The 27,986-nt window shown below is 36.3% G+C and overlaps 1 protein-coding gene across 1 annotated transcript in view; it reads left to right on the top strand.

Annotated features, from left to right (window-relative positions):
- Window positions 1-27,986, top strand: part of NF1 (neurofibromin 1) — a 5,218,972-nt gene that overhangs the window by 2,876,884 nt on the left and 2,314,102 nt on the right. Inside the window, exon 29 of the mRNA XM_044054637.1 lies at window positions 389-524. Within this exon, the coding sequence (XP_043910572.1) occupies window positions 389-524 (136 nt within the window). The remainder of the gene's footprint in view (window positions 1-388; window positions 525-27,986) is intronic.

Here is a 27,986-nt window from a genome sequence, read left to right as displayed (position 1 = left end):
GTCTTTTTGCTTCATTTTGGGTAACACTTTAGCATTCCATATCTCTTCCTCCTTACAGCTGTGCTTCTATAAACCATTTGTCAACAAAACTAAATGTATTGGTAGTTTAGCTTCTAAACTGGTGCTAGAACTAAATTTGAAGTTACAGTGTGTTAGATTCTTTGTGTGTTCATGAAAATATGCTGTTTCATTTTTACTCTGTAGTCCTACAACACTGAAATCAAGAAAATTGTATCCCATCCTAGTGCATATTTGTGAAGTGTTGTAAAAGACATTGGCAACATTCTAGCTGATTACTGTAGTAAACAGTAATGGAATTTTGAACATGTGTTTAAGTCAAGAAGTTAATTTTGAGACGTTAAGAACTATATCCAACACTTTTTTTTAGACTGGAAGCTACAGAAAGCTTAGAAGAAAACCAGCGGAACCTCCGACAGATCACAGAGAAGTTTTTCCAAGCAATTATTCATTCAGCATCTGAGTTCCCTCCTCAGCTGAGAAGTGTCTGTCACTGTTTATATCAGGTATGCTTTCTAGCATAGTTTTGGTACTCTTGAGTTTGATCAGGACTTCTGAGCAAGACTGGTGATTAAAATAACTAACAGGACTTTCAATCTGGTTGGTAAATGTAGAACCTCCCTCTTAAAAGTGGAAGTTTTGTGATTTGTTAAGAAATTAGCATATTTTCTGTTTTGTGTAATTGTACTTTTCTGGGGCTCATATTCTGCATGACGGTTACTAAGATGGACAGAAGATCTTTAGAGGAAGACTAATTACAAAATTTGATAAATACCCTGAAGTAGTTATCCTTATAATTGAATTGTTACAAACATAATGGTAAAACGTATGTTGACAAGTACTTGTAAGAAAATCATCCTGTGAAAAGAGAGCAGTTATTTGTTTAATTGCTAAATGCATCATAAAAGTTTCATATCACTAGGTTTATTTAGTTAGTTGGGCTTAAAATGTCCAAATGTTACATTCTGGTACAGTATAAACCTTGGAAAATTCTGCATTCTATCTATTGGTGTCATAGGTTCATAGATTGCTACTACCCTTGTGGACCATTTAAGCCTAGCCAATTACCCCATGTTAGAATCAAACCTTTACCTTGTGTCTGTAAGGTAAACATCATAACCATTATGCCAACTTCCCAAACGTAGTTTCTTTGAGTACTTGAACATTTTAAAGTCTTAGTGTAAGGGAAAACAATAAATCTTAAACTTTAAGTAGTCCTTAATTCTTTTTAACAGTCGTCAGTGAAAGAGGTGTATTGCATTTACAAAGTTGTATTTGGTGGGGGAGAGCATTAGAGGTGTTTTTGCCACGCTATGGCTGCTTTGTCATATATTGGCATTGTGCATAAAGGGAACGTTTTAGACTGGGGCATCTAAAGCATCTACACTGTCAGGGTTCAGTAAACAGTGGATCGCCTGTTCCATGAATGGAATTGCTTATTTTTATGTTGTGTTTGAAATATTTTTTGAGAGTGGGGGGCTGCTGTCTAAAATGTACTTAGAGACCAACATTAAAACATTTGAACCGTGTTTCCCTTTTAAGTGTACATTGTATTAAACTGTTGGAGTTAGTAAAGAGAAAACACACAAGATAATTTTGTCATCATACTGCAGTTGATGTGTTTTGCACTTGAGAATCTTTGACTGATTTTCAGTCTGTACTCATAATGTGAGGTCAAACCTGAACATTAAAAGATTGCTACATTACAAACTGAAAAAAATATATTTTTATGTTGTATTGAAGTTCTGCTCAGTGCAAACCTGCTAAAACTTTAATTTTGTTCTAACTCTGAATGGCCTTCATGGTGGCAGACATGATGATGTGATCTTGTGCTGTTTCAAAACTGCTGAGGGCACAGCTGATCAGATTAATTCATCCTGGGCTCTCCCCATCAGATTTTACTTCCATTCACTTGAAATATGGCAATTTGCTTGATTCTGAAGTGCTTTTACTAAGCAAAGATATTTGTGTGAGGAGCCAGTATCTGTTTCAAACTGTATGTTTTACTGAACACATTTCCAGGAATAGGTAGATCAGTGCAGAATCAGGAGTCATCAATGCATTTTCTAAATTGTTAAAATGCCACTGTTGCACAGATGGCAAGTGTAAGAAGAGAAAAGAGGCAGTAGTTTTGCAGGTACACCAGACAGACTGATCTCTTTGATGTCTGTTGTCATTCAGAATTAACAATTTGCTGAAACTTGAAAGGCGGGAAGAATAGATGGGAGGGCCAACTGGGATAGGACATGCAACTTATAAAATTCCACTTTTTAAAAAGGCTGTGTTTTCTTTGCTGTTTGTTCAGAATTTATCAGAATGTGCAACAAGTAAGGAAACAATCTGTAAGAGGCAATGCAAGCCAGTCATTGACACTTTAATTTAAGATTCTCAAAGTTGCCATCATATTTCACCACTTCCATTCTAATTGAATGGAAGTGTAATCTGTCATGGGAGTGTAGGGTGAATTAATCTGTCTGTGCCTTCAAAGTGCATTAAAAGTAGCTTTAAAAGGAAACCATATGAAATTGTCATGTTTTCCTGAGGAGGCATATAGGTTTAGAAACCAAATTAAAATTACTAACAACAACTTGTTTTGGATTGTATGCAACTTCCTGACAAGGTAAAATATGCATTTGTTTTTCAGTTTCTGCCAATAGTTTTCCTTAAAGGATCCCTGTGTTGAAGTATCATGTGACCCATTTACTGTGTATCCAGAGTGACTGTGTGACATCTATATAAGAAAGTCGGCAGCTTAAGTTTTCGAATCCGTAACGATCGACACCTAAGCGTCAAAATCTAAAAATCACGAATGGCCATTCTTTCCTCGGGAAAGAATTCACTTGGCCACCGTGAAACAAATCAAATTACTAAACCCAAACATAGTGGGGGCTTTGCCCCTCACACCCCCTAAGTAAATATACCAACTCCGAGAACGCTGTACATTGAGGAAAGGGAAAATCCCCGATAACGGCCAAGCAAATTCTTTCCCGAGGAAAGAATTTGCGTATTTGGCCATTTGCGATTTTTAGATTTCAACTCTTAGGTGTCGATCTTTAGGGATTCGATAATCTAAGCTGTCGACTTTCTAATACAAACCCGTGATAACGTTGTAGTTAACCTAGTTGCAAGGAAGTTGACTTCCAGTAATGGTTTCTAAAAATATTCCTTTAACAATTTTCTGTAACTTAAGATATTCAGTACCTTAGTTCTTATTATTGTTTTATGGTTTGTCTTGTTCCATTAATCAAGTTAGCTGAATTGCAGTTTGATAGTTTTTTGTAAAGGTCATGGTTAGCCAGTAATAGTGCTGAGTAAGGTTTGAGTGGTTTAAACAACTTTTTCAAAGTGTGATAAAAACAAATTGTGTTTTTGTATGTGAAAGTTTTATCACTATGCTCGGGCAATTAGTTGGCCTGATTCTCTCTTTAAGCCTCTTTGGATATACTTATAGGAGGACCATATGGGTAAACCAAACTCCATTTTCATAAGTTCTTTCTCTTTTCTTTTAGCACAAGTTAAGATCACTGTTCTATATTTTTGTTTATGTATGCGAGTATGATTTGGACTTAAACAACTGCATTGGATACAGTTTGTGAACCCATGTTTTGTTTGTATTCCTGCAGAAGAATGACCACACAGCCTGAATATATGACTTGTATTTGTATGCCTTGGTCTGTGTAGAACACTAAATTTCTTGGCAGTTTGAAGGAGTTTGATATGATATCAGATGACAGGAAGTCATCATGGAAGCACTGGATGACTACAAAAATAGAATATTCGTATGAATGAGTACTGGCCATGGTTTCCTATGTTCCTTCTTTGTTTCTTTTGGATCTTTTGACTACATTTCAGGAAGCTAGAGTCCCATCCTAAGATTATCTAGATTTCTACTGTTGGCTTTTCACTTGGACACCGAGATTGCGGATATACTAATTTTTGCTAGTTTTCATTAGTAGTCCCATTATTGGCAACAGAACTGATGGGCAGGTCACAGTCTGACTTCTTCAGTGGTTTCCTGAACTATTGCTTATCCTGCAATTCCTTAACTGGTATTGCATCAGCCAGGAGTTAAGTAGAAGATTTTATGCTTGATTCTTCTTAAAAAGATTGTTTTCTACAATTTTCTTTAGGTAAGAGAGACAGGTCAGAGTAGATGGTTTTGACATAGTCATCATTATTTTTTCTTTGAGTCTCATCTTATTGTCAGTCGTTAGATTTTCATTGTTTTTGAGCTGTAGAAGACCTGTGACTTTTGTTGACCTTTTTAAATCAGTAGGGAAGGTGGCAGAACTCATTGTCCTGTCACAGACTACGCCCAATATAGGCAGGTGGAAGATGGGGATCATAAATTGACTTGAAATTCGAAGGGTCTTCACTTGTTTAGGTTTTCCATATCCGGAGGATGTTGCCAGCAGATTTAAGCTTTGTTCAGCAAATTGACTCTCGACTTCAGACATTTGCACGCAGATTCACTGACCGAGGGGACTTCATTATCATGTGACCACTGCAGTAGTGGTTCTGATTGCCTATGAACTTAAAGGAATACCTTATTTACCATCTCGTTGATCTTCCCTGGCTGCTGGATATGTGGAATAGTAATAGCTGCCTTCTAGGTTGAGTTTTTACGTTATCAACAGTAACATGTTGATTGTATACTGAAGAAAATTCTAAAATAGCAGAGGTTAATTAAAACATCTTGACTTCAAGGATGAAGTCAAAACTCTTTAGCAAACCAGAAACCTAAATACACTTACTCGGGTATATGCAAGTCCTAGTGGACACTGACAGTGACTGCTGAATTTAGTGTGGTGCCTTGAAGGCACTCATTAAGGGCTTCAGGCCTCACTGTAAAAAAATTCAGACTATTATTTATAATGCTTTTTCTAGTAGATCTAATTCACTTGGCAAAAAAGGTCTGACTCACTTTAAAAAGAGAGTGGGCAAGAAGTTGCCTCTCACCCCATTTATATTAAACTAAGAAACCATTGGTCATCGAACGTCTGGAGTGTTTCTTCCCGGGCCTCTGCTGAAAATAGGCTCTGTCCTAGTTGGATTTTCCCAGTCAACAAATGTTAAATAAATAAATAATAACTCATAAATTAATAATTTCTTCAAAGAATATTGAGCATGAATCCCATGGTAGTTTCCAGGTGTAGCCACTGACCTCCAGGCCGGACCCCTCCTTTTTTAAGAGAAATCTGTTACTCCTCCTCAACCTCCGCTTCAGTCTCCACCCCACATTGTACATGACCTTGCCCTATAGCTCCAGTTATAGCCACCCATTTGTCTTATTCATTTCACAGGTACAGGAACTGGGAATTCCTTGGCTAGGTCCTGCAAGCCTATTCATTTATGCCAGCGAATCCAAATCATCTTTCTTTTCCTTAGCAAGTGTTGGGTGGTAGGGAGTGGGCCAGCTTGCTAGTCAGGAGGATGGCCTACCCTTTACCCCCTGGGAACACACAACCTCCCCTCAGCGGCTCCTCCAGCCTCCACCATTCCTGTTTTCCCAAAGGGAAACCTGTATCTACATACCAAGTTCCCGTCAGCTGCCAGTATAACATGCATTGTAACAGTGAACTCAGCAGGTTTGAATTCCAAAGAATAACACCTAGTCCTTCTGCTAAATGAGTCACTCCTGTGGTGTTCCAGAACCACCTTCCTCCCCCAGGATGGGAGACCTGCAGTGGCTACTCACTCCTTTTCTCCGTAGCCAGGAGCTATAGGCAACCAAACCACATAAATTCCAGTCATCTTCAAAGTTGTTGGGTATTTATCCCTCTGTGATGTAGAGCTAGCTCTAATCTGCATCTCAGGTTTGAGGTCTTTGCCATATGTAGTTGGGCAAAATGGTAAAAGTTACCATTGTGGACAAATGGACACTTCTGCTTGAACAGGGGCATAGCCTAGAATTCATACCTTAGCCTTTTTGAGGAGGTCCTGTTCTATTTTTCAACAATACACAACTCAGCCACTGGAGAAGGTTGCTTATTTGAACAAGGGTACCTTAAGGCAAGTAGTTATTTTACCATCAGAGAAATTAGGTTGTTTATTAAAGGGTTTTTCCTGGTGCTAGTACGAAAATTGAAGTTTTGTCCATTTTTGGACCTTAGTGGCCTAACTTTTATGGTGTTTTCTGGATAGTCTCCCCCTCAGATGGAGGAAGGATGCAGGTTCTGCTCTATAACCATAAAGGATGGAAAATCTGAAAAGCACAGGAAAGATTACTGAGGTTTAGGATTCAGGGTTTTCATTATCAGTTCAAGATCATCTTCTTCAGGTTAATGTTGCTTTTTGAACTCGTGAACTGCCTTATATTTAGTAATAATCTATCTTTATAGTTAGGAAGTTTGTTATGCTCTGTAAAGTCCCTCCTGTAGGCCAGTAGTCAAGGAGCCTGTTGGTACATTTTTAGTACAAGCAGCTTTATAAATGCATTTTCAGTACAAGCACCTGTACATATCAGTTTGATGTACAAATGACAATTTTTTTTCAAAACGTCAGCTAGCTGTGCATGCATATGTTAGACATTCACTGACCTACTTCTCCTGGCAGAGCTAGCAATACCTCACATCATCATATGTCCTACCTGCCAAGATTGGTTGTTAGTACCTATAAATAGAACAGCTTTTTTTTTCTATGATAGGATGTTGCAAATTTCCCAAATTGCGGATGACCACAGTTCTCTTCAAGAAAGTATGTTTGATTTTCTTCAGGTAGTGGATTTGTTTCCACTGTTCTCCGGGTTCAATCTTATGTAAGCCAGACAAGCCTCCATCATCATGTATTGTTTTTGGCAGTATCGAAAAAAGGTACTTCAGCCAAGGAAGGTTCTTGAGACACTGATTTTGATACAGCAGTGATTTTGACACTGCATTATTCATACCTGCATGTGAGAGCCACTCAGTTAATTTGTGCAACTTAATGGATTTGTTTCTGACCGCATGCTTTGAGAATGGCCGGAGTACACAGGGTCTCTGAATCTGCAGGTGAGAATTCGTTTTTAGCTACTCTGCGGTTTTCTGCATATTTTTTGATGGCAGGTATTTATTGAAACTGAGAGGAGCACATATTATCAGTTAAGTAACACAAGGATCATGGAACTACCCTCTGTTAAGTTTTGCATTTTTTGGAGGCTTTGATGTTTCAGGACACAATGACTGAGATTCCAGAAGCCAAGAGGTAATTCTTCAACTCTACAGGGCCTTGGTCTGACCACATCAAGAGTACTGTGTCAGCTGTGTCAGCCATATAAGGTAAATGGCATCAGGCTATGGGTAGGAATCTAGATGAAATCTACTGGAGAAATCCATGGGATAGAGGAGAAAGAATGGGACCAGACATTGTAGAAATTACAACTCTTCTTTCTTGAGACCAGAATAGACAAGGAGGGACATAGTGATTATGCAGAAGAAAATGCAGTGAGACATGGAGTCATTCTGAACAAAGACAGAGTGGGAAGGAGAGGGCAAAAACAGTCAGTTGTAGGTACTAACTGCACCCAGGATCTCTAAGTGCTTTCTCATAGAGATAGTTGTGGGTCCGATAAATGGACTTCCGGAATGGAGAGTGGAGAGGGAATGCAGAAAGGCATTCAAGAAGGTACTGGACGAGTTGAAGACTAGTAGGGAGGAGGTAGAATATGAAGACACTTAAAGGGTATAATAGATAAACTTAATGTCACCTTTTACTGTCAAGCAGATGTGAGGTAACATTGCAGTGATGAATTGCACAAACAAGGAGGCACAAGACTTCTTTCTCTCATTACATGAAACCAGAAATTTTCAATTTTTGGCAGTTACATGCATTTCTTCTGTGCAGAGTATATCAGGGTCTTTGAACAGGTGGACAGGTATACATGCTAGTAGGACTCCAATGACTTTTTACTTCCATGGCCCTATCACAGTATCAGTGATGATGATATTGATTTCTGGGGTTTGTTCACAGTATCAGATATTCTTCATTCCTGGTTTTGGTCTGAAATTGACTGTTTTTTGACCCTGAAGAATACAAAACTGCAGATAAAGTGAATATAAAAAGTGTACACACCCCTGTTAAAATGGCAGGTTTTTGTGATATAATAAAAGAGATCACAATAAATCATTGCAAAACTTTTCCCACCTTTAATGTGACCTGTAACCTGTACAATTCAATTGAAAAACAAATCTGTTAGGGGAAAAATATAAAAAATAAAAAACATACAATAAGCTTTTTGCACAAGTGTGCACACCCTTAAACTAATACTTTGTTGAAGCACCTTTTGATTTAATTACAGCATTCAGTCTTCTTGGGTACACACCTGCCATCAATTAAAGAGACTCTGATTAATCCCAAATATAGTTCAGCTGTCCTAGTAGGATTTTCCTGACATTTACTCAGTTGCCTGCTACAGCAAAAGCCATGGTTCGCAGAGAGCTTACAAAGCATCGAAGGGATCTCATTGTTGAAAGGAATCAGCCAGGAGAAGGGTATAAAAAAATATCCGCAGCATTGGATGTACCATGGAGCACAGTGAAGACAGTCCTCAAAAATTGGAGAAAATATGGGACAACAGTGACGTTGCAAAGAACTGGGCGTCTTTCCAAAATTGATGAAAAGACGAGACGAAAACTGGTCAGGGAGGCTGTCAAGAGTCCTACAGCAACAGTGAAGTAGCTGCAAGAATTTCTGGCAAGTACTGGTTGTGTACTACATGTGACAACAATCTCCTGTATTCTGCATATGTCTGGATTGTGGGGTAGGGTTCAGAAAACATCCAGACTCGAGTAAAATTTGCAGAACAGTACATCAGGTCTCCCAGAAGCATTAGACCAAGGTTGAACGTTTTGGCCCCAATTCCAAAAGGTGCATTTAGTGCAAAAACAACACTTCGCATCAACAAAAGAACACCATCCCCACGGTGAAGCATGGTGGTAGCAGTATCATGCTTTGGCGTTGCTTTTCTTCAGCTGGACTTGGGCTTTAGTCAAGGTGGAGGGAATTATGAATATTCACTTTTGGCCCAAAACCTTCAGGCATGCTGAAGATGAAGAGGAATTTCACCTTAAAACACAACAATGACCCCAAGCATACATCTAAATCAACAAAATAATGGCTTCACCAGAAGAAAATTAAAGTTTTGAAATGGCCCAGCTAGAGCCCAGCCCTAAATCCAATAGAAAATATGTGGGGTGACCTGAAGAGAGCTGTGCAAAAGAGATGCCCTCACAATCTGACAGATTTGGAGCAGTTTTGCAAGGAAGAGTGGGCAAATATTAATAAGTCAAGATGTGCTGTGCTGATAGACTCCTACCAGAGAAGACTGAATGCTGTAATTAAATCAAAAGGTGCTTCAGCAAAGTATTAGTTTAAGGGTGTGCACACTTATGCAACCAGCTTCTTGAACGTTTTTTATTTTTTATATTTGTCCCCTAACAGATTTGTTTTTCAGTTGAATTGTACAGGTTATAGGTCACATTAAAGGTGGGAAAAGTTTTGAAATGATTTATTTTGGTCTAATTTTTTTATATCACAAAAAACTGGCATTTTATCAAGGATGTGTACACTTTTTATATCCACTGTATTTGTTTCTAAGACTTGATCCTGGGGCCCTTTGTCTGATATGTTGTCTCTGTCATGGAAAGAGAAGTTTGCCTGTGCTTTTCAGTATGTCTTGTCCCTGATAATGTTACTCAAGCTTTTTGAAAAGGCAAATTTTTTTTTTCCTGTTCTGGCAGTTATCCTTTATTTTCTTTTTTATTACCCAAGAGAAAAGCCAGGGAATTGGTCTTCCTGACTTTGGATGATTTTTTGATCTCCAATATGCTTACATTTTCAATAACATGACATTTGCTAGCCTTTTTTAATTTAAAAAGAGCATTGTTTTATTTATGCAAATTCATAATCAAATTAATGTCAGTAAGTACTAACAAATACAGTATAATTTGTATTTGGTGACAGCAGGACTGTATTTCTTTGTGTTTACATCTCTTCCCCATCAGTTGTTACAACAACATTCAACAACTATTTTTTATTATAATGTGCCTGTATAATGTAGGGCTTACTTGATCTTTGTGTTTTTAATTAACCATACTTCATATTAATGGTGTCACGCTGAGACTGCACACACTCGTCCCAAAGTTTCCATTTACCTAAACTTTCTAGACTTTGTTGCATGTTTGGGAACCATACAAAGGAACATTTGGTGAATGTTTGTATTTTGCATTTCCATTCTCACTTCCCAGTCTTCTAACCTCTTTCTTTTTTAACAGCAGCTTTTGGTCTAGACTTCACTAAAAACTCAGCCAGAGCCGGTTGTTCTCTCAGCACTCTACTCTCCTTTTCTATTTGCTTGTAGTGGGTTAACAATCCCTGGTAGGGAAGAGGTCTCCAACTCTGTCTAAACTTTTGCTTTCAGTTATCCTAAATAAACTTCTCAGTATTGTGTTTTTTTTTTTTTTTTGGGAGGGGCTGGATTAAGACGTTTTAAACTTTTTTTTATATGATAAGGGAAAAATGCAAAGCCTCCTGCCTGATGTTTGCCAGATTGACTCATTGTATCAATTTGTATAATTCCCTGATGGATAAATTACATTCAGAATGAGTACTAGCTACTCGTAATGCTTGTTTTAAGGAGATCTCTGTCTAGGATATGGAAGGTGTTTTTATCTGGTTTAGCACCCGTAATATTACTGAAGTGTTACTGCTTGGTTGTAACCCTAAGAAGAAGGTTGTGAGGGAACTTTAGTCATGACCTATTTCCACCTCCTTGTAAATATGCATTTGAAGATGCTTTTAATTTTGCTTCCAGGAGTTCAGTGGGTTATAACCTCTAGTATCCTCCCTGGTTGATTAGTGAGTTAGTTCATAGTCTCCAACAGCCAGCGTTTGACATTTTGTTTCTGGAAAGCTCCCACACTTAGAAAAAAGTGTACGTCTGAAACCAGGCTATACGGCTATGTTTCTCACATTGAATTCTAGGCCCATCATTCTTTTCTGTTCTGTGCTCATTGATGTAGATTTGGATTGTGATGCATGTTATTGAAAGATTGGGAGGGTGGCCTAATGGTTAAGTGTTTGTCTTACAAACACAAGGTGCAGGGTTCAAGTCTCATAAGGGATAATTGGCTAGGCTTAAAATGGCTCGCAAGAGCAGTTAGCCTAGTACTAATCTATGAATCTATGAAGATGCTCATATCATATTCAGTATCTTAAAAGTAAATATTCAGTGTTCATGTGTCTTCCAGATAAGAAGGAAAGACCCACACCGGCATTGTATGTTTTATTTGGGAGTGGACTGTGACATCAACCAGCCAGCTGTAGGTTTTATTTGTAGAATGTAGAGGTTTTTCTACCAGAATGTTGTGATATTTGATAGTTGTGTACATGTGAATTAGAGGGAGAGGTATCTCTTGACAGCTTTAAGTCTTTGCTGGAGTACTATCAGAAGGACCAGAAGTTGGAAGGTAGGTTCATAGCTCTGTCCTCCAAGAGGAAGTCCTTTCAGGGACAGCCATTCAATCTCGACAAGTGATGAGCCAGTCCTAGATTACTGAGGGCTTGAGCAAGCGTCCTTTATCTCCTTCACACAGTGAAAAATACCTGTACATGTGTTCTTCAGACTGTGTTTCCTAAGAGGTATAATTCTTCAGACTTGTTTGCAGTGCTATCTTAATTCTTCTTTTACTGTGTCCAGTTTCACCAAACCTTTGTGAAAGATAAGAACACAATTCTGCACTTTGCTCTTTCTCCAAAATGTAATAATATCTGAGTTAGTGTGTATAAGCAAGGGAATGCGAGAACTGAAACTTCCCATGTGGGCATTGTAGGGGGCTTGCCCATGCAAAAAGTAATTGATTTTGACACTGACAGTTTACCTTTCTTGATAATATTGCATGTGTTTAACTTCTTTTTATTGCATTTCTTGCTTCATGCTGGTGTAGTGAATCCTTTCCCTTCATATCCGTTAAGGTCCGGTGTTTATGCTAGGAACACAATCCTAGAAAATACAACCTAGTGTTGGTATTGGCCAATAGCATAGACTTCATTTTTCCCAATCAAGGATTCATCACCTGCTCACCCTTTATAGGGCTTGTAAGCATTTCTGTTCAAGACAGCTGCTTAGATAAACTAATCCCCACTCTGCAATTCCCTCTCTTGAAAAATCTTAAGTGAAATCATCCATTGAGTAACTAACTGGTTAGCTGGTGGCTCTCATTACTTTTTCATAGAAATCCCTTAATTTCTAAATGTGAAAGGAGGAAGATAAGTAGATTTGGATAATTTCCTTTTCTGCAGCTTGTCTTCAAGGATGCAACCTGGAAAGCCCTCTTGACTCTGCTCCTGCAGGCCTGAAGTTGGACAGTTTCTGTAAACACCTAAGTGGTGTGAATCTCTTACCAGGCATCCACTGTCGGACTTCTTTTTTGGGTACATCGCAGGGTCATTAGACCATAGCAATTAACAACCAGAGAAATGTTCCTAAAGTCTTTTGCAGTGCATTATACACTTTATTTTGCTGTTTGTAGATTGAAGACACTCCATTTTTTGTCTTTTCTGTCCAAATTCCTTTCTTCCATAGTAGCCCAGGTTGTAGGGCTTTCTTACTCCCTTGAGTCTGGGTTCAAGGAAGGAGGTGATTAAGTCTGTTATGTCATATTGCAACTTTAACTGAAAATTCATTTTTCTCTAGCAGGCTATTAAAGTTCCCTCCTCAGTTATTCATAGCCACCTGGTCTAAAATATCAAAGGTGTATATTTTTTAAATTAGAAAATGTAATGCTGTTTAATGAGAATTATTTTTATTCTTAATTGCATATACGTATTCATGTACCTTGGCCAGTAGCGTCCTAGTGATCTTTTCAGCATAGAAATTGTCAGAGCATGTAGCTACGTAAGTAACACCCATTGCATTACAAGTAAAGTGACCAAATGCCCTGTAAGATGCCCCTACATGAGGTAAATAGACATCAGGGTTATTGCTAATTTATCTGTACATAGACAAGGTCTGAATGAATGTGTTAGCTTAATTAGTACCTTAAAACTAAGACCATTATAGCTTTAGGCAAATACATGCTACACATGAAAGATATGTAACATTTTGGTGTATAATGGTTTTGAAAAGATGCATGTATTAGGTGATATGTAGTACTATAATGAAATTTTTGACATATGTTAAGGTCTGTATTACAGCGTTAAACTAAAACATGTTCGAACTTTGTAATGTCGAACCCTAAAGTCCAAAAGTTGAAAATACTGAAGCCACGGCACATCAATTTTTTTCCCAGGGAAAAAAAATTGATGGGCCGTTTTTGGAGCTTTGCTATTTCGTCCACTGTGGAGCGATCTTGAAGTTGATGTATTTAAGTAGGCGAGGGTGTGACGGGCGAAGTCCCCCACTTTAGTTAAAGTTTAAGGTTTTTTGTTTTTGTCATGGAACAGCAGTTTTTTCCCCTGGGAAAAAATCGCTGTTTTGTGTTTTCGGTTTTGTTGGGTTTCGGAGTTTAGGGTTCAATATTACAACAATTGAACTTTTGTTAGTTCGACGTTGTGATATAGACCCCATATGTTATGGGTTTAAGTGTATTAATTTTAATGATCAGTATATGGCAGCAATACTGTTTTGTTTGTCTTTATTATATTTTTGCATTTATGAAGTAGCTTTGATTAATGATTGAAATTTGTTTTGACAGTCACTCATTTTAATTCAAAAGGATTATATAATTTGTTTCATGTCTGTGGTATTGTTTGGCATGACTTTGGTGGTGTTTTTGATTGGTATGTGTGTGTTAATCTGATGACATCTGCATTAGTCTGTATGAAAGTGCTTATTGAATTTGATTTTGTTTTCTTTAGTTAATGGGATTTCTTCTAGTCTTTATCCTTTGGTAAATGTACCCACTCTGGCATAAAAAGCACACCACTGCCTTCGACTCCAGTTATTTTACTGATTGGGAATCCACTGTGTTAGGAACCTATTAATATCTAAAATTGTGGCCCCTCCTTGGTGGATTCCCAGATACTGTCAACTTTCCCTCTTTACTTGAGACTGTTGGAGGGCTTCTTTTATGTCAGGCAAATATATATATATATAATGTGTGTGTGTGTATTACGTGTTAGCAATATCTGTGCGTCAGATCTTCATATTTCAAATAAAATAATCCTTAGGGAGTACCAAACCAAACAACTTTAAAAAAATTATGGTACTCATGGTCAAAATCCACAATAAGCTCCGAAGGCAGAACATAAAGAATATTTATTAAATAAAAACGTTTTTGTTTAATACAAGATTCTTTTTACGTTCCGCCTTCAGAGCTTATTGTGTATTTTGACCCTGGGTACCATTATTTTTTTGAAATCTTCATAGTTATTTATTGATTTTTCAGGAGGCAGTTCATTCAGTGATTTGGGTTTTATTTGTTGCCTGAAGAATTAAGACGTACTGTTGTAGTCATTTTGTGGTATCCTTCAGGGTCAGGAGTTTTCATGACAAAGTACATCAAATTGATGAGTATGAACCCAGTTGATGATTTAGCAGGGAGAGTCCTCTCATAGTTCATTTCACACATGACAATATATTTATTATATCTTCAGCAGTGCTCTCTTCCTTTCCTTCCAGCTTTAAAGGGTAGTCAGCATATTCTAAGTTTTTTTATGTACACACCTAACTTTTCACGTGACTGCACTCTCGACAAGTCTTGAAAGAATAGTCAGAAATCCAAGTGGACTCTTCTCCATCTCTGTCAGATTGTCATTTTGCAGATATAAAATACATATTCAAGCTGTATAAAACAAAACAGGTGGTGGAAGGAGAAGAGGACTTTAGACCTTGTGAGCAGTCCACAAAGATGTGGAGGTTTGATTTTGAGGACCCTTATTGAGGGTTCGTAGGCTAAGTAATCACTGAGGTTAATCATATTGATCACTACTGCAATCGTTGCAGCTGTATGGGCTATATCCTCTCAAAGCTATAACAGCTGACCAGCTTTAAAAACTTTAGGGCACCATCCACACACCCAACCTGTCAGGCAGAATGAGCTGAGCTGACTAAAAAATAAGTTTGGGCACAAAGCCCTTTAGAACTTTTCTGCCACCAAAGTGTACACTCCTCTTAGGCTTTTGAAGCTTGATGGTCGGCTAGTGCTTTTCCTTGGACAGAAGTTCCCTTCGGGGGAAATAAACTTACATTTTTGTATTGCATTGCTGTTATATGTCTTTCCTCTTCAGGAAAGTTATTTTAAAGCTAGAAGTGTTGTGTTTTAGCAACTGTCATGAAACTGTCACGTACTTTTAAATGGAATGCTCATTTTGTGTCAGTTTAAAAGTGGTATAAAGTAACTCAAAACATTTTTTTCTGTGGAGAAATTGTGTATATTATACTTTTGTGGTAATGGCATAGTATTTTATACTGCATTTTTTCTGTTTAAAAAAAAAGTAATTTTTGTAGTCTGGTAGTATTTGCTGGCATATGCTGCTCGTCTTCCTTGGGAAAGCAGTACCATTTTAAGCTTGATCATGGAACAGAGTACCAGTCCCATGATTGGTGGTTCTTTCAGCCACAAAAGAAAAAAGTAAGCTAACAGCCATTGCCATCACACCAGGCTAGCTATTTGTCTCAGCCACATGTGGGTGACTCTGTTGCAGTCATTTATTGTACCTCAAACCACTCGTGTTTTACCCAGGATCCTTCTGGTGCAGCACCTACAGCCGTTATGGCATCATGGTTAGCCATGTCCTCTGCAGCTGTTGGGGTCCCTTCAGTGGACAAGGGAGAAAGACTATTGTTGGTCCTGGGAGTGGGAACAGGGAAGGTTTCCTTTCATCTTAGAATGCCATATCTATCTCTGGGGACTCTGTTGGTACCATTAGTAATATCGTTGACACATTTTTTCCTGTCATAAAGAAGCAGAAAAACAAGCATGTATCTACTCCTCCTGAAATTTCTTTGGATAGGAGGAGTTTTCTATGTCTGGCTCGGGGCTTAATTCTGGCTACTTACCCGTGTTGTAAACTAGTTTGTGGGAAAAGAAAGAAGAAAATCCTGCTACTAGAAAATTATATATTAGCACATGGGTAAGGTTTTCTAGTCGGTGCCAACAACTTAACTTGCACCCAGTTTTTTTCCGGTTTTATTATTTGTGTGAGTGAATATCCTGTGTCTTTAGTCCTCCATCAGGGTTCATTTATCAGGCATTTCAGCATATCTGCCCATGGATCCTCCTCTTTCAATGCACTCTTATGTCAAAATATTGTGTAAAAGGCCTCCAACTAAACCAGTGGCCCCTCCTTGAGATCTTAATTTTGTGTTAGAAAGTCTAGCACTTGCTTCATTTGAACCAGCTAACTTGGCTGACTTAAGGTTCTTGACATGGAAAACAGTTTTGCTGATTGCTGTGACCTCTACAAGAAGGATATCTTCAGCTGCAAGTTCTTATGGCGAGTCATCGCTATCTCATCTTACAAGAACTAATCTTTCTTTGGTGCGTAAAGTGGTATCCAAGTTTATTTTAAGTCAAACTGTCAATCTTGTTTTCTTTTCTGAACTTCAAAAGTGAGGGAGAAAGGATATTCCATTCCTTGGATGTCCACAGACTTTTGTACTATCTTGACAGAACTAAATCTTTCAAATCTTCAGATCAATTGTTTATTTCTTGCGAAGGTAAGCAGAAAGGACAACCTGTGGCAGAACATTTACTGTTATGGTAAGTTTACTTCCACAACTGTACTTTCCATATTCAGTTTCGCTTTCCTTTTTTGGAGTTGCCTCTCCTGGTGATGGCTGCCTGCCTTTGTTGTTATCAGTGACATAAGCATGCTTGTCTCCTGGGCTGCCAATTTATTTTTGCTTGCTTACACAGTTTAGATCTTAATTTTTACTATCATTTGTAAAAGTACATTTATTTATTTGTATTTGTTTGCCCGGAAAGTCTGACTGGGCAGAGCTCCTTTTTTTAGTGGAGAACCTAAGAGAAAGCTGCACATAAAAATGTGCCTTAAAATTGTATACATACAGATTGTATATTCAGTTTGTATCACATAAGAAAATATGCATAATTAAATAAATTTTGAGATATTGTAGACGTAACATGGGAAACATGAACTTAGCATAAATTGAATACATAAACTATATAAGATTTGATCAAAAAGTAAAACAAAGATTGTAAGTCACAGTTTTTATAAAACTAGTAGTTTGCACAATTAGTGAATCAGACTATATGAGTTATGATTGCTATTAGGGAAAGTGCTGATTGATGTAGGTATGGTTTATATTGTATAATATTTCAGGAAGTAGTAATAATGAGGCTGTCATAGTGTGTACATAGTGACAGTTGAGTGCATTAATGTCAAAGAGGATGATTTCTTAATAAGGTATTGAGAAAAAGTGTTGAGAGAAATGTAATAAAAGGAATATTAGTAAATGAAGATGTTGGTAGGCATGGAAATAAGGGTATGAAGGGTTAAGTATTTTAACAGTTAGTGACAGCAAATGAAAGTTAGACAGAGAGAAGATTGTGCCAGTGAGCAGCAGTGGACCTAGTTTCCTGTGTTTGCAGTTCTTTGTTTTTCAGATACTGTGTTCTTGTGGCTGTGCCATTGACTGGCTACCATCACCATTCCATCAGAAGTAGCTGTGCGCTGTAGTAGTAGTTTCACAGTGGGCATTGTGTACCCTTTTTCTTCAGGGAAGCAGATGGATCACCAGACTGTATACCAGCTCCAGGAACTCCACAGTAGTAGGACTCCAAGTAAAGAACAACAATGGCAGTAAAAACAATGTTGTCAGTTAACTCTGAATTTAACATGCTGTTTGCTAGTGACAGATGAAATTGAGCTTTGTGTTAGTGCAATAAGATACACTAAGATTCACCTGCTAGCTACATCCACCAGATGCATTGCTTTTGAGTAGCAGATATGCTAATTTTCTCATAAAACAGTAGTCTGTTTTATTGTATGAACCACAAAAATGGGAAGGCCAGCAATAAAAAAACAAACACTTTATTAAAATAAACAAAAAAGTAATGAAATCCTTTAGCGCCTTTGCCGTAAAAACCCTTTTATAGAGTATACTCCAAATGATTACAAACGCCTCAAGTACCCCAGCTATCTAATTAACAATTGATTGATTAAAAACATTTAACGAAACCTTTTTACAAAAAAACACTTCCAGTTAAATTCTCTGTTTAAACCTACTAGAAAGAGTAAAATATAAACCACCACAAGTACTGTGAATGAGACCAGGAAAGTAGGATTCTTGCACTAAACGATACTCTTTTATTCTAAAACCACAAACGAAGATGTTGAGCGCTTTCATCAATGTACAAATGACTTCCTCAGAACACAGTGTGAAAAAAACTAGTTCCCTTATAAATACAAAAAACCGCCCTTTTCACTCATTATTCAATTAAAAACTAACATTTGGTAACATTTGGTAATTTGATACCTCCAGTCTCAATACAGCATACTACACTGTCAAACACTTATAATACATCCCAAATACTAATATTAAAAATGGTAAAAACAGTAAATAAGCATTAATAATAAAAAACACTTGATCCAATTACTAAGCATAACTATACTAACAATAAATATATGCAAACTAAATGGTGGTGGAAAACAGAATATGTCCTAATTTATAATATACTAACCAACTAAATAAATCATAATTAAGACATATAACAAATGCATATCATGAACAACATTTAGAAAAATGAAACAAGATAAAATAAAAACAGTGGTACTTGTTTCAGATGAAATTGTGCTAAGAGTGTGCAAACTATATGCAACCTATCTAACAAGAACACCCTGTCTCTTGTCATTTAATGGTGTACTCATCCACTTATAAGAAATATAAACTAGTAATATTAAATTAAGCTCTAACTAGTGGCTTGGTGGGGATCATTTCATTAAGTCCAGGGGATATGCCTGCATTTAGTCTTATCTGCCACCTAATTTCCTTTTCACTCAATATTGCCCTAATATTTCCCCCTCTGGGGTTGTATGGTATCACTTCTAAGATAGCAAATTTGAAGTTCTTACAATTTGGGCTATTGATGAGATGACGGGATAAAGCATTGTTCATATCGTGTTTTCTAATGCAGTACATGTGATCGTATATCCTGTTCTTCAGACAACGGTCTGTTTTCCCAACGTAATAATTATTACATGTATCACATATAGCCAGGTATACTAAATGCTGTGACAAACAATTCCCAGGACTAAACCTCACCTTACTTCTTAAATTGTTGTTTAATGTAATAGTAAATTCTTCAAAAATATACCTACAATAGTTACAACGTCCACATTTTGTAGTACCCCCTTTAGGTATCTTTCCTTTCCTTACAAGAGCTATCCTATATTGGCAGTTTATTTATTGACAAGGGTTATCCCTTGGTTATGATTAAGGATGTGATTATGTATATCACACAAGAATGGGGTAAGAAATATCCACCATTATTAGGTATGGGCCTTCAGAACAACAGAGAGAGAGATAATATTGTTAATAGTAATAACAATTACAGCTATGATAACTATGTTAAAGCATACATATTGAAATATGGGAGGCATACTAAAGAAGTAAAAGACATCATTACTTCTAATTGGAATATACTTACCAGTGATATTACTATCAAAGATAAAGTACCACCTAGACCACATTTTGTATATAAAACTGGAAATAATATCAAGAGAATTATAGAAGTTAAATCTAGTTATTCAATGAAAGGAAAGATACCTAAAGGGGGTACTACAAAATGTGGACGTTGTAACTATTGTAGGTATATTTTTGAAGAATTTACTATCACATTAAACAACAATTTAAGAAGTAAGGTGAGGTTTAGTCCTGGGAATTGTTTGTCACAGCATTTAGTATACCTGGCTATATGTGATACATGTAATAATTATTACGTTGGGAAAACAGACCGTTGTCTGAAGAACAGGATATACGATCACATGTACTGCATTAGAAAACACGATATGAACAATGCTTTATCCCGTCATCTCATCAATAGCCCAGATTGTAAGAACTTCAAATTTGCTATCTTAGAAGTGATACCATACAACCCCAGAGGGGGAAATATTAGGGCAATATTGAGTGAAAAGGAAATTAGGTGGCAGATAAGACTAAATGCAGGCATATCCCCTGGACTTAATGAAATGATCCCCACCAAGCCACTAGTTAGAGCTTAATTTAATATTACTAGTTTATATTTCTTATACGTGGATGAGTACACCATTAAGTGACAAGAGACAGGGTGTTCTTGTTAGATAGGTTGCATATAGTTTGCACACTCTTAGCACAATTTCATCTGAAACAAGTACCACTGTTTTTATTTTATCTTGTTTCATTTTTCTAAATGTTGTTCATGATATGCATTTGTTATATGTCTTAATTATGATTTATTTAGTTGGTTAGTATATTATAAATTAGGACATATTCTGTTTTCCACCACCATTTAGTTTGCATATATTTATTGTTAGTATAGTTATGCTTAGTAATTGGATCAAGTGTTTTTTTATTATTAATGTTTATTTACTGTTTTTACCATTTTTAATATTAGTATTTGGGATGTATTATAAGTGTTTGACAGTGTAGTATGCTGTATTGAGACTGGAGGTATCAAATTACCAAATGTTACCAAATGTTAGTTTTTAATTGAATAATGAGTGAAAAGGGCGGTTTTTTGTATTTATAAGGGAACTAGTTTTTTTCACACTGTGTCCTGAGGAAGTCATTTGTACATTGATGAAAGCGCTCAACATCTTCGTTTGTGGTTTTAGAATAAAAGAGTATCGTTTAGTGCAAGAATCCTACTTTCCTGGTCTCATTCACAGTACTTGTGGTGGTTTATATTTTACTATTGTCGAATTCCAGGAATCTACTAGAAAGAGTATTAAACTTTAAAATAAAAATTGATTTTTTTTCTAAGCTTTTTTTACATCATATAGCATTATTTTTTTCATATGATACTTGCTCTAAAATTGTTGTTTGCAACCCAGATGGATCCCCATTATGTGCTTTTAAAAAATCCATGGCTACAGAACTAAATTCACTACCTTTTCTAATATCTCTGACGTGCTCTTTTAACCTTACTGCAAAACTACTTCTGCTTTCACCTATATAATATTTGCCACATCAACACCTTAAACCATAAATCACCCCTTCACTTCCACAACTGAAAGGACCTTGTTCTTGAAATTTCTTACCATTGATATATGGGAAGCTCCTAACTATAAATGGACATTCTGTACACTTAACACAGGGAAAAGTACCTTTCTGAACCACTATCATATCTTGTCACCATGGATGAATAAAACTTCCCATGTACCAAGAAATCTTTTATACTTCTTCCTCATGTAGGAAAACCTCAATTTTTTATTATATAATGAATCTAAACGTACATCCCTCTCCAAAATATCCCAGCTATACTTGACTGAATCTACAAATTTCTCTGAAAACAAAGTAAACTTTGTGACAAAGAAAATAAAATTCTGGGCTTTATTTCTTTCTTGTGTTTAATTTCTTTCCTCGTATTCCTGATGGTAGTGCCTTTTTGTTTCTTGTATTTATTTTCTTTACAGCTTCCCTTATTTAAATCACTTCCATATCCTCTATTAATGAACATTTTAATAGTTTTATCTAGTTCTTTATACTCCCTTACATCACTACACAATCTTCCTATTCTCAGAAACTCTCCAAATGGAATTGATTCTCTGTAGTGTGTGTGTGTGTGTGTGTGGGGGGGGGGGGGGGGGTGCCAACTTGTGCCATGTAAAATATAATCATGCTGTTCAAACTTTCCATGGATTTTTGTCTTAATATTACCATCGCTCATTTGTTCTTCTGTAACATCTAAATAATTAACTTTCCTCCATTGCTGTAAACTATCAAAATCTATACCAAATCTATTCCTGTGTAAACTGTCTGTAAATTCTGAAACCTTGTCATAACCCCCTTCACAAATAAAAATCAAATAGTCTATGAACCCAAAATATTTTTACCACATGCCTAATAAAAAATCATTATTATAAATATATCAGTTTTCAAAATCGCCCATAAATAAATTGGCATATATGGGGGCAAACACTTCCCCCATTGCTGTACCCTGCAGTTGCCTAAATAATTCTCCATTAAACTCAAACATGTTGTTCTTTAAACAAAGTAAAATTAATCCTAATATAAAATTAGTGCTGAGGTTATCGCCTAAAAAATGTAAGACAGCCCCTAATCCAAAATCATGTTTGATACATGTATACAAACTTATAACATCAGTAACTATAAAATACCTTTCATTATTCCATCTTACATCCTTTATTTTTTCCGTAAAATCAAACACGTCCTTAATATAAGATGGTAACGTAACCACTTTCTTTAGTAGGTGTTAATGTAAAAAATATGAAATATTATGCGTAAAATATCCACAGGCTGACACAATAGGATGGCCTGGTGGATTGTATAAACTTTTATGTATCTTAGGTACACAGAAAAAATGAGCCATGGAACAATTTCTACTATTAAATGTGTATTTGCACGTCCTCATATGAAAAGTAATTTAGCCTAAAACCCTTATTCAGAGCACCTTGTATTCATCCAAAGCTTTGTGATAGAAATCCAAATGTACTTTTTCATATACCTCATTTTCTAAGTGATCGTAACAAATTTTAAGATATTGTATAAAATGTAAAACAACTAGTTTTCCCCCCTTATCTGCTGGTTTAAATACCAGCTCCTTTCTAGCACTAAGATTATTTAAACGTCTCACCTTATATAGGTGAAAGCAAAAGAGGTTTTGCAGTAAGGTTAAAAGAGCACGTCAACTATATTAGAAAAGGTAGTGAATTTAGTCCTGTAGCCATGCATTTTGTACAAGCACATAATGGGGATCTATCTGGGTTGCAAGCAACAATTTTAGAGCAAATATCATATGAAAAAACAATGTTATATGATGTAAAAAAAAAAAAAAAAGAACTTAGAAAAAAAATCAATTTTTATTTTAAAGTTTAATGCTCTTTTCCAGTAGGTTTAAATAGAGAATGTAATTGGAAGTGTTTTTTGTAAAAAGGTTTCTTTAAATGTTTTTAATCCATTAATTGTTAATTAGATAGCTGGGATATTTAAGAGGAGTTTGTAAGCATTTGGAATATACTCTGTAAAAGGCTTGTTACAGCCGAGGCGCTAGAGGATTTCACTAAGTTTTTTGTTTAATAGTGGTTGTTTTTTTATCGCTAGCCTTCCCATTTTTGTGGTTCATACAATATTTGAATTGTTTCTTGGTGGTTTCACAGTAGTCTGTTTTATGTTGTGTTTTTATAAAATCCAGTCTTGTCAGGAGTGAAACCAAAAGCGTAGTGACAGTTAAAAGTATTTTTAAGCAAGTTACTTTGTAACACAGTAAATTGCTCAGTCTTTTATAGGCAAGTAGCAGTGATGATCGGTTCAGGTCCTTTAGTGTAACTTTCAGGGTTTCAGTCTTAAAGCATTTCAGCCACTTAGGAAAAAAAAGACTCTTCCTAAGAACAAAAGCCTGTCTCAGGAGTACACAGACTAAGCAATACAGTGTCTCTTGTCACTGAGGCTTCCACTAATGAGTTATGTACAGTTTTTTTTACCAGTAACTTTCTAGAAGGTGCTTCCAGACTCTCTTACCAAAGTTTCCACTTGCACTAACACCTCACACTGGACTTCTGTCATGAAGCCATCTACTCTGGCCACTGTAACCCACCAGTATCTGTTTCTGTATATTCCCTAAACTCATCTGGACACTTCAGCCATACTTGTTTTACCCTGGCATTGGAAAGATGCAGGTAGGCAGCTGCTTTCTATTTCACAAGCATCAGATATTTCATCTGAAAGGGACCCCTTCCTTTTTCTTTAAGTGCATTTTTTTTACGTATTGCTTAAGTTTCCTCCTTAACTGATACTCCAGGAAAACCAATTACTAGCTGGCACTTTCTAAATGCCCTTACTTTTGCCTGATTTTGGCATTTGCTAGGCATTTCCTAGTGGAACTACTACAGTGTGTTAAAATCCAAAGCCACAGTTTTCCATTTTGTACACGTTTTTTTACAGACAAGTATTTAGAGAAATGTAGCTCCCTTTTTACCAAGTTGGCATTATAATTTCTTCACAGCATCTTGAGGGAGCTGCTGCTTTCCTGTGTCACACCATTGCTGATATATATATATATATATATATATATATGTGTGTGTGTGTGTGTATATGTATTTTTTTTTTGCACTTTGTCCATCAGACCCTCTAAACCAGTTAGCACATGACAAGAGTCATTTGGGAGCAGCCAGTCTTCTTGACCATCATCAGAGGTGGTTCACATTTTTCTTTTTGTTCTGCAGCCTTAACTGGTGCATATCCAGCTAGGAACTGGGCACAAATGTGCAGTGGAGCAGCCATAGAGGACAGCCTCCTCAGTTATACAAGTGGCATAACCTCCAAGTGGGTATCACACTATCCAGTGTGCCTCTTGGTGTGCACAAACCCCTCCCACATCCCCAACCCTGGAAGAGGTAAGTGTGTCATGCCCCTTCATTCCTTCTCCCACCCTGCTTGGCTCCTCCAATCTGCTAAGAATTGTATCTGCTACTTATTTTATTACTTTCCTAAGTAAAAAGGGTGGGTTTGGCTTAATAGTTAAGGTCTTCACCTCATAGGCACAAAGTACAGGGTTTAATTTTGATCCTGGGTTACTGACTAAACTTGGAATGTCCATTCAGAGCAGCTGGTCTGGTATTCATCTATGAACCCTGGCACCCAGGTTTCAGAAATGATCACTTTTATACACGAATAATAAGGTAAACACCACCACTGTCGCACTGTTTAGTTCTAGCCTAATATGCTGCTAATTATATTAGTTGTTTTGTCTCTGTAAACCATTTCTAAATAGGTAAAATAAAAATAGGCTGAAACCTAATTAATAGCCAATGTTCTGAAAGCTCAGGAGTGTGCATCTCTTCTAGGCATTTTCACACAAAGTCTTTGTGGAAATAAAATTGGCTGCACTTTCTGTCTTCATTAGCAGACTTGCTTTTGGTGCAGACAGATGTGGCTTCTATTCCCACACAAAGTAATTGGTTTAATTTTTCAGTACTGACATTGCAGTGCAGTGAGGGGGGGGGGTGCTGCTGCACTCCTGAGTTTGCTGTAATTTGGCTGAGATGTTAAACTGTGGCCACATCTGCCTGAGTTGATAGTAGCTCATTTGGATTTAAAAGATCCCATAGCACTTGTTGAAAAGAGTAGGGGTCCTTTATTTGTATACAAAATTAACTCTTATTTGCAAAATATTTACATATGTACAAATATATAAATATACAAATCTTTTTTACACATATTCATAATTTCCTTTTCAGTCATGCCAAATATTCATCCCTATTGGACCCCAACTCCTTTTTCCATAACCACTATCTAATTTTACTTAATATTGTTGCTAAAATCCATTTACCATTAAACATAATTTAATTTAATTCTTCCATTCCATATAACCTATATAACATAAAATAACTTTTCATGTACTCTTTTAACATATTCTTTACATCTGTTCTCTATTTAATCATATCCATGTTTATTTTTTCCACTTCTTTTATATCGTCAAAAAAAATCTTCTTTACATAGTTTCCCCATAACTTTTTTTTTGCTCTTCTACATTTCAGAAATGTATGTTCCATAGTTGTTTCTTCTTGACAATGTAAACACGTTTTATCACTTTTCTTTTTATATGGCATATTTTCCTTTACTGGCAATTTATCTATTATCAGTATCCACAAAAAATATTGACATTCTACTTTCTGATTACATCATTTGCTTTTTATTTTTATAGCTTTAATTTTTGTATCCGTTAGATTTTCCCATGGTTTTCCATAGTAATGTTTTGTCATTACATTCTTATACTGTCTTTTTTTGTAACTGTTTATTTTCCACAAAAATATTTTTTCTTGTAACATTTTATTTTTTCATTTATGCACTCTTTCTCTTTTACTATTTTTACCATACCCTAAAATTTATCATACTTATATTTATACAGTTTTGTTACTAATCTCTCATATTTTTCATTTTTCCACTTCAACATCAACACATTGTACAAACGTAATGAAGCAGTATATACCAATGGCTGAATTAATTATTTACATACAAAACTCCTGTTTTTACTGGGTTTAAATTAGGACCCAGTATAAATGAAAAAAAAATATCTGCACTAATTCCTTTTCAAATGCTTTTGTCAGCATAAATACACTTGCTAAGTATGCTATTTTTCCACTCAGTACTGAATTTATAAAATAAGCCGTTTTTTATGAATGATGATCTATATCTTCTCCAGAAAAGACTGCTTTATTTCTATTTTTCCCATTGAATTCTACTTGCATCTTTATCCTCAAATTTTACACCTAACACAGAAATTTCATTCATTGTAAAATTTATACTCCTGATCATTACTACATCACCTAAACCTTTACTTTTCTCTTTATTTAAAACCATCCCTATCATCTCTAGATACTCATTTGTGTAAATTATTGCTTCATTTATCTAAATTTTGTCTTTTTGGAATTATAATGTCATTACATATGTTAGCAAAACTGGAATTTTTACCCTTAGGTGTTATATACCCCACCTCCTTCATTTTGTAATTTGTTTCATGTCACATATTATCGCATTCATAACTAATGCAAAAATGTACAACTCATTGGACATCCCTGTCTTACACTTCTCCTCTTCATATGTACCTCTTGGCGTAACTAGCCATTTACAAGTATTTTTACTTTGTTATTACTGTGTGCTAACATAAAACAAGCAAACAGGCAAGCAGACTGTAGGTACACCACACCGTTTATTGTGAGCGCTTTCATCAGATTCAGTGCTCCAATTTCTTCAGACAAATCTAAGACAACAAATCAACTCTCTTTATACATAACACCAGTTGAATCCAATTAAGACAATTAAAATGAATGCTGATGTAAATAAAATCTATTAATCATAAACCTTGATTAAAAGCGTCTATATTATAACATCGAAGTTTTTAAACATCGAATGTAATATCGAACACCAAACACTGAAATCTGAAAACATCGAACAGTCAGAATAGTGAATTTTTTCCCAGGGAAAAAATGTGCTATTCTGAGAAACACACACACAACACAAATGCACACAAAAACAGCAATCCACACACACACACTTAAAATCCTACACCTAAACCTAAACTAAACTTTACATACACTACTTGCTATCCACTTACCTTAACCCAATCCTAACTCTAAGGTCAGTCACTATTGCACACTCACCTCACCCGCGCCCTAACCCTAACTCACCTAACCTGCCCCCTAACCCTAACCTGCACACAGTCGCACACTTACCTGACCTGCGCCCTAACCCACCTAACCCACCCCTAACCCTAACGTCCACACAACCGCACACTTAACCTGACCCGCGCCCTAACTCTAACTCGCCCCCTAACCTACACACAATCACACACTTACCTGAACCCAACCCGTAACGTTCCAACATATCAAATGCTGAAAACAGTGAAGCCACAGCAACGGCCCACCTAATTTTTTCCCTGGGAAAGAATTTGGTATCCTGCACCTTAGTTCTTTTCAGCATTCGACATTATTAAGTAGTATTAGTAGTATTAATAACCTAACACCTAAAATTGTATATAGGAATTCTAGGACCATTAAGGAAATTTTAGAGTCCAAAACTAAGGAAAACAAAACAAGTTACGGAATTGATGGACAAATAAGGATGGGTAGTTACAAGTGTGGTCATTGTAATCAATGCGAATACATGGCAAACTCTACAGAAATAAAAGTCCCTAGTAGAAATAAAATTATAAAAATTAATGGCTATTACAACTGTGAAACAAGGGGTGTCATATATATAGGAATTTGTAATAAATGTAGGTCTTTCTACATAGGAAAGACTGAACGACTCTTGAGGAGGCGAATATACGAGCATTATTATGAAATCTCAAAGGCTAAAGATACTAATG

Source organism: Protopterus annectens, chromosome 13.part0 (genome assembly GCF_019279795.1).
Source record: "Protopterus annectens isolate FY-2018-M chromosome 13.part0, PAN1.0, whole genome shotgun sequence".
In the NCBI taxonomy this organism is placed as follows: domain Eukaryota; kingdom Metazoa; phylum Chordata; order Ceratodontiformes; family Protopteridae; genus Protopterus; species Protopterus annectens.
This window is presented reverse-complemented; position numbering and strand designations above follow the sequence as displayed.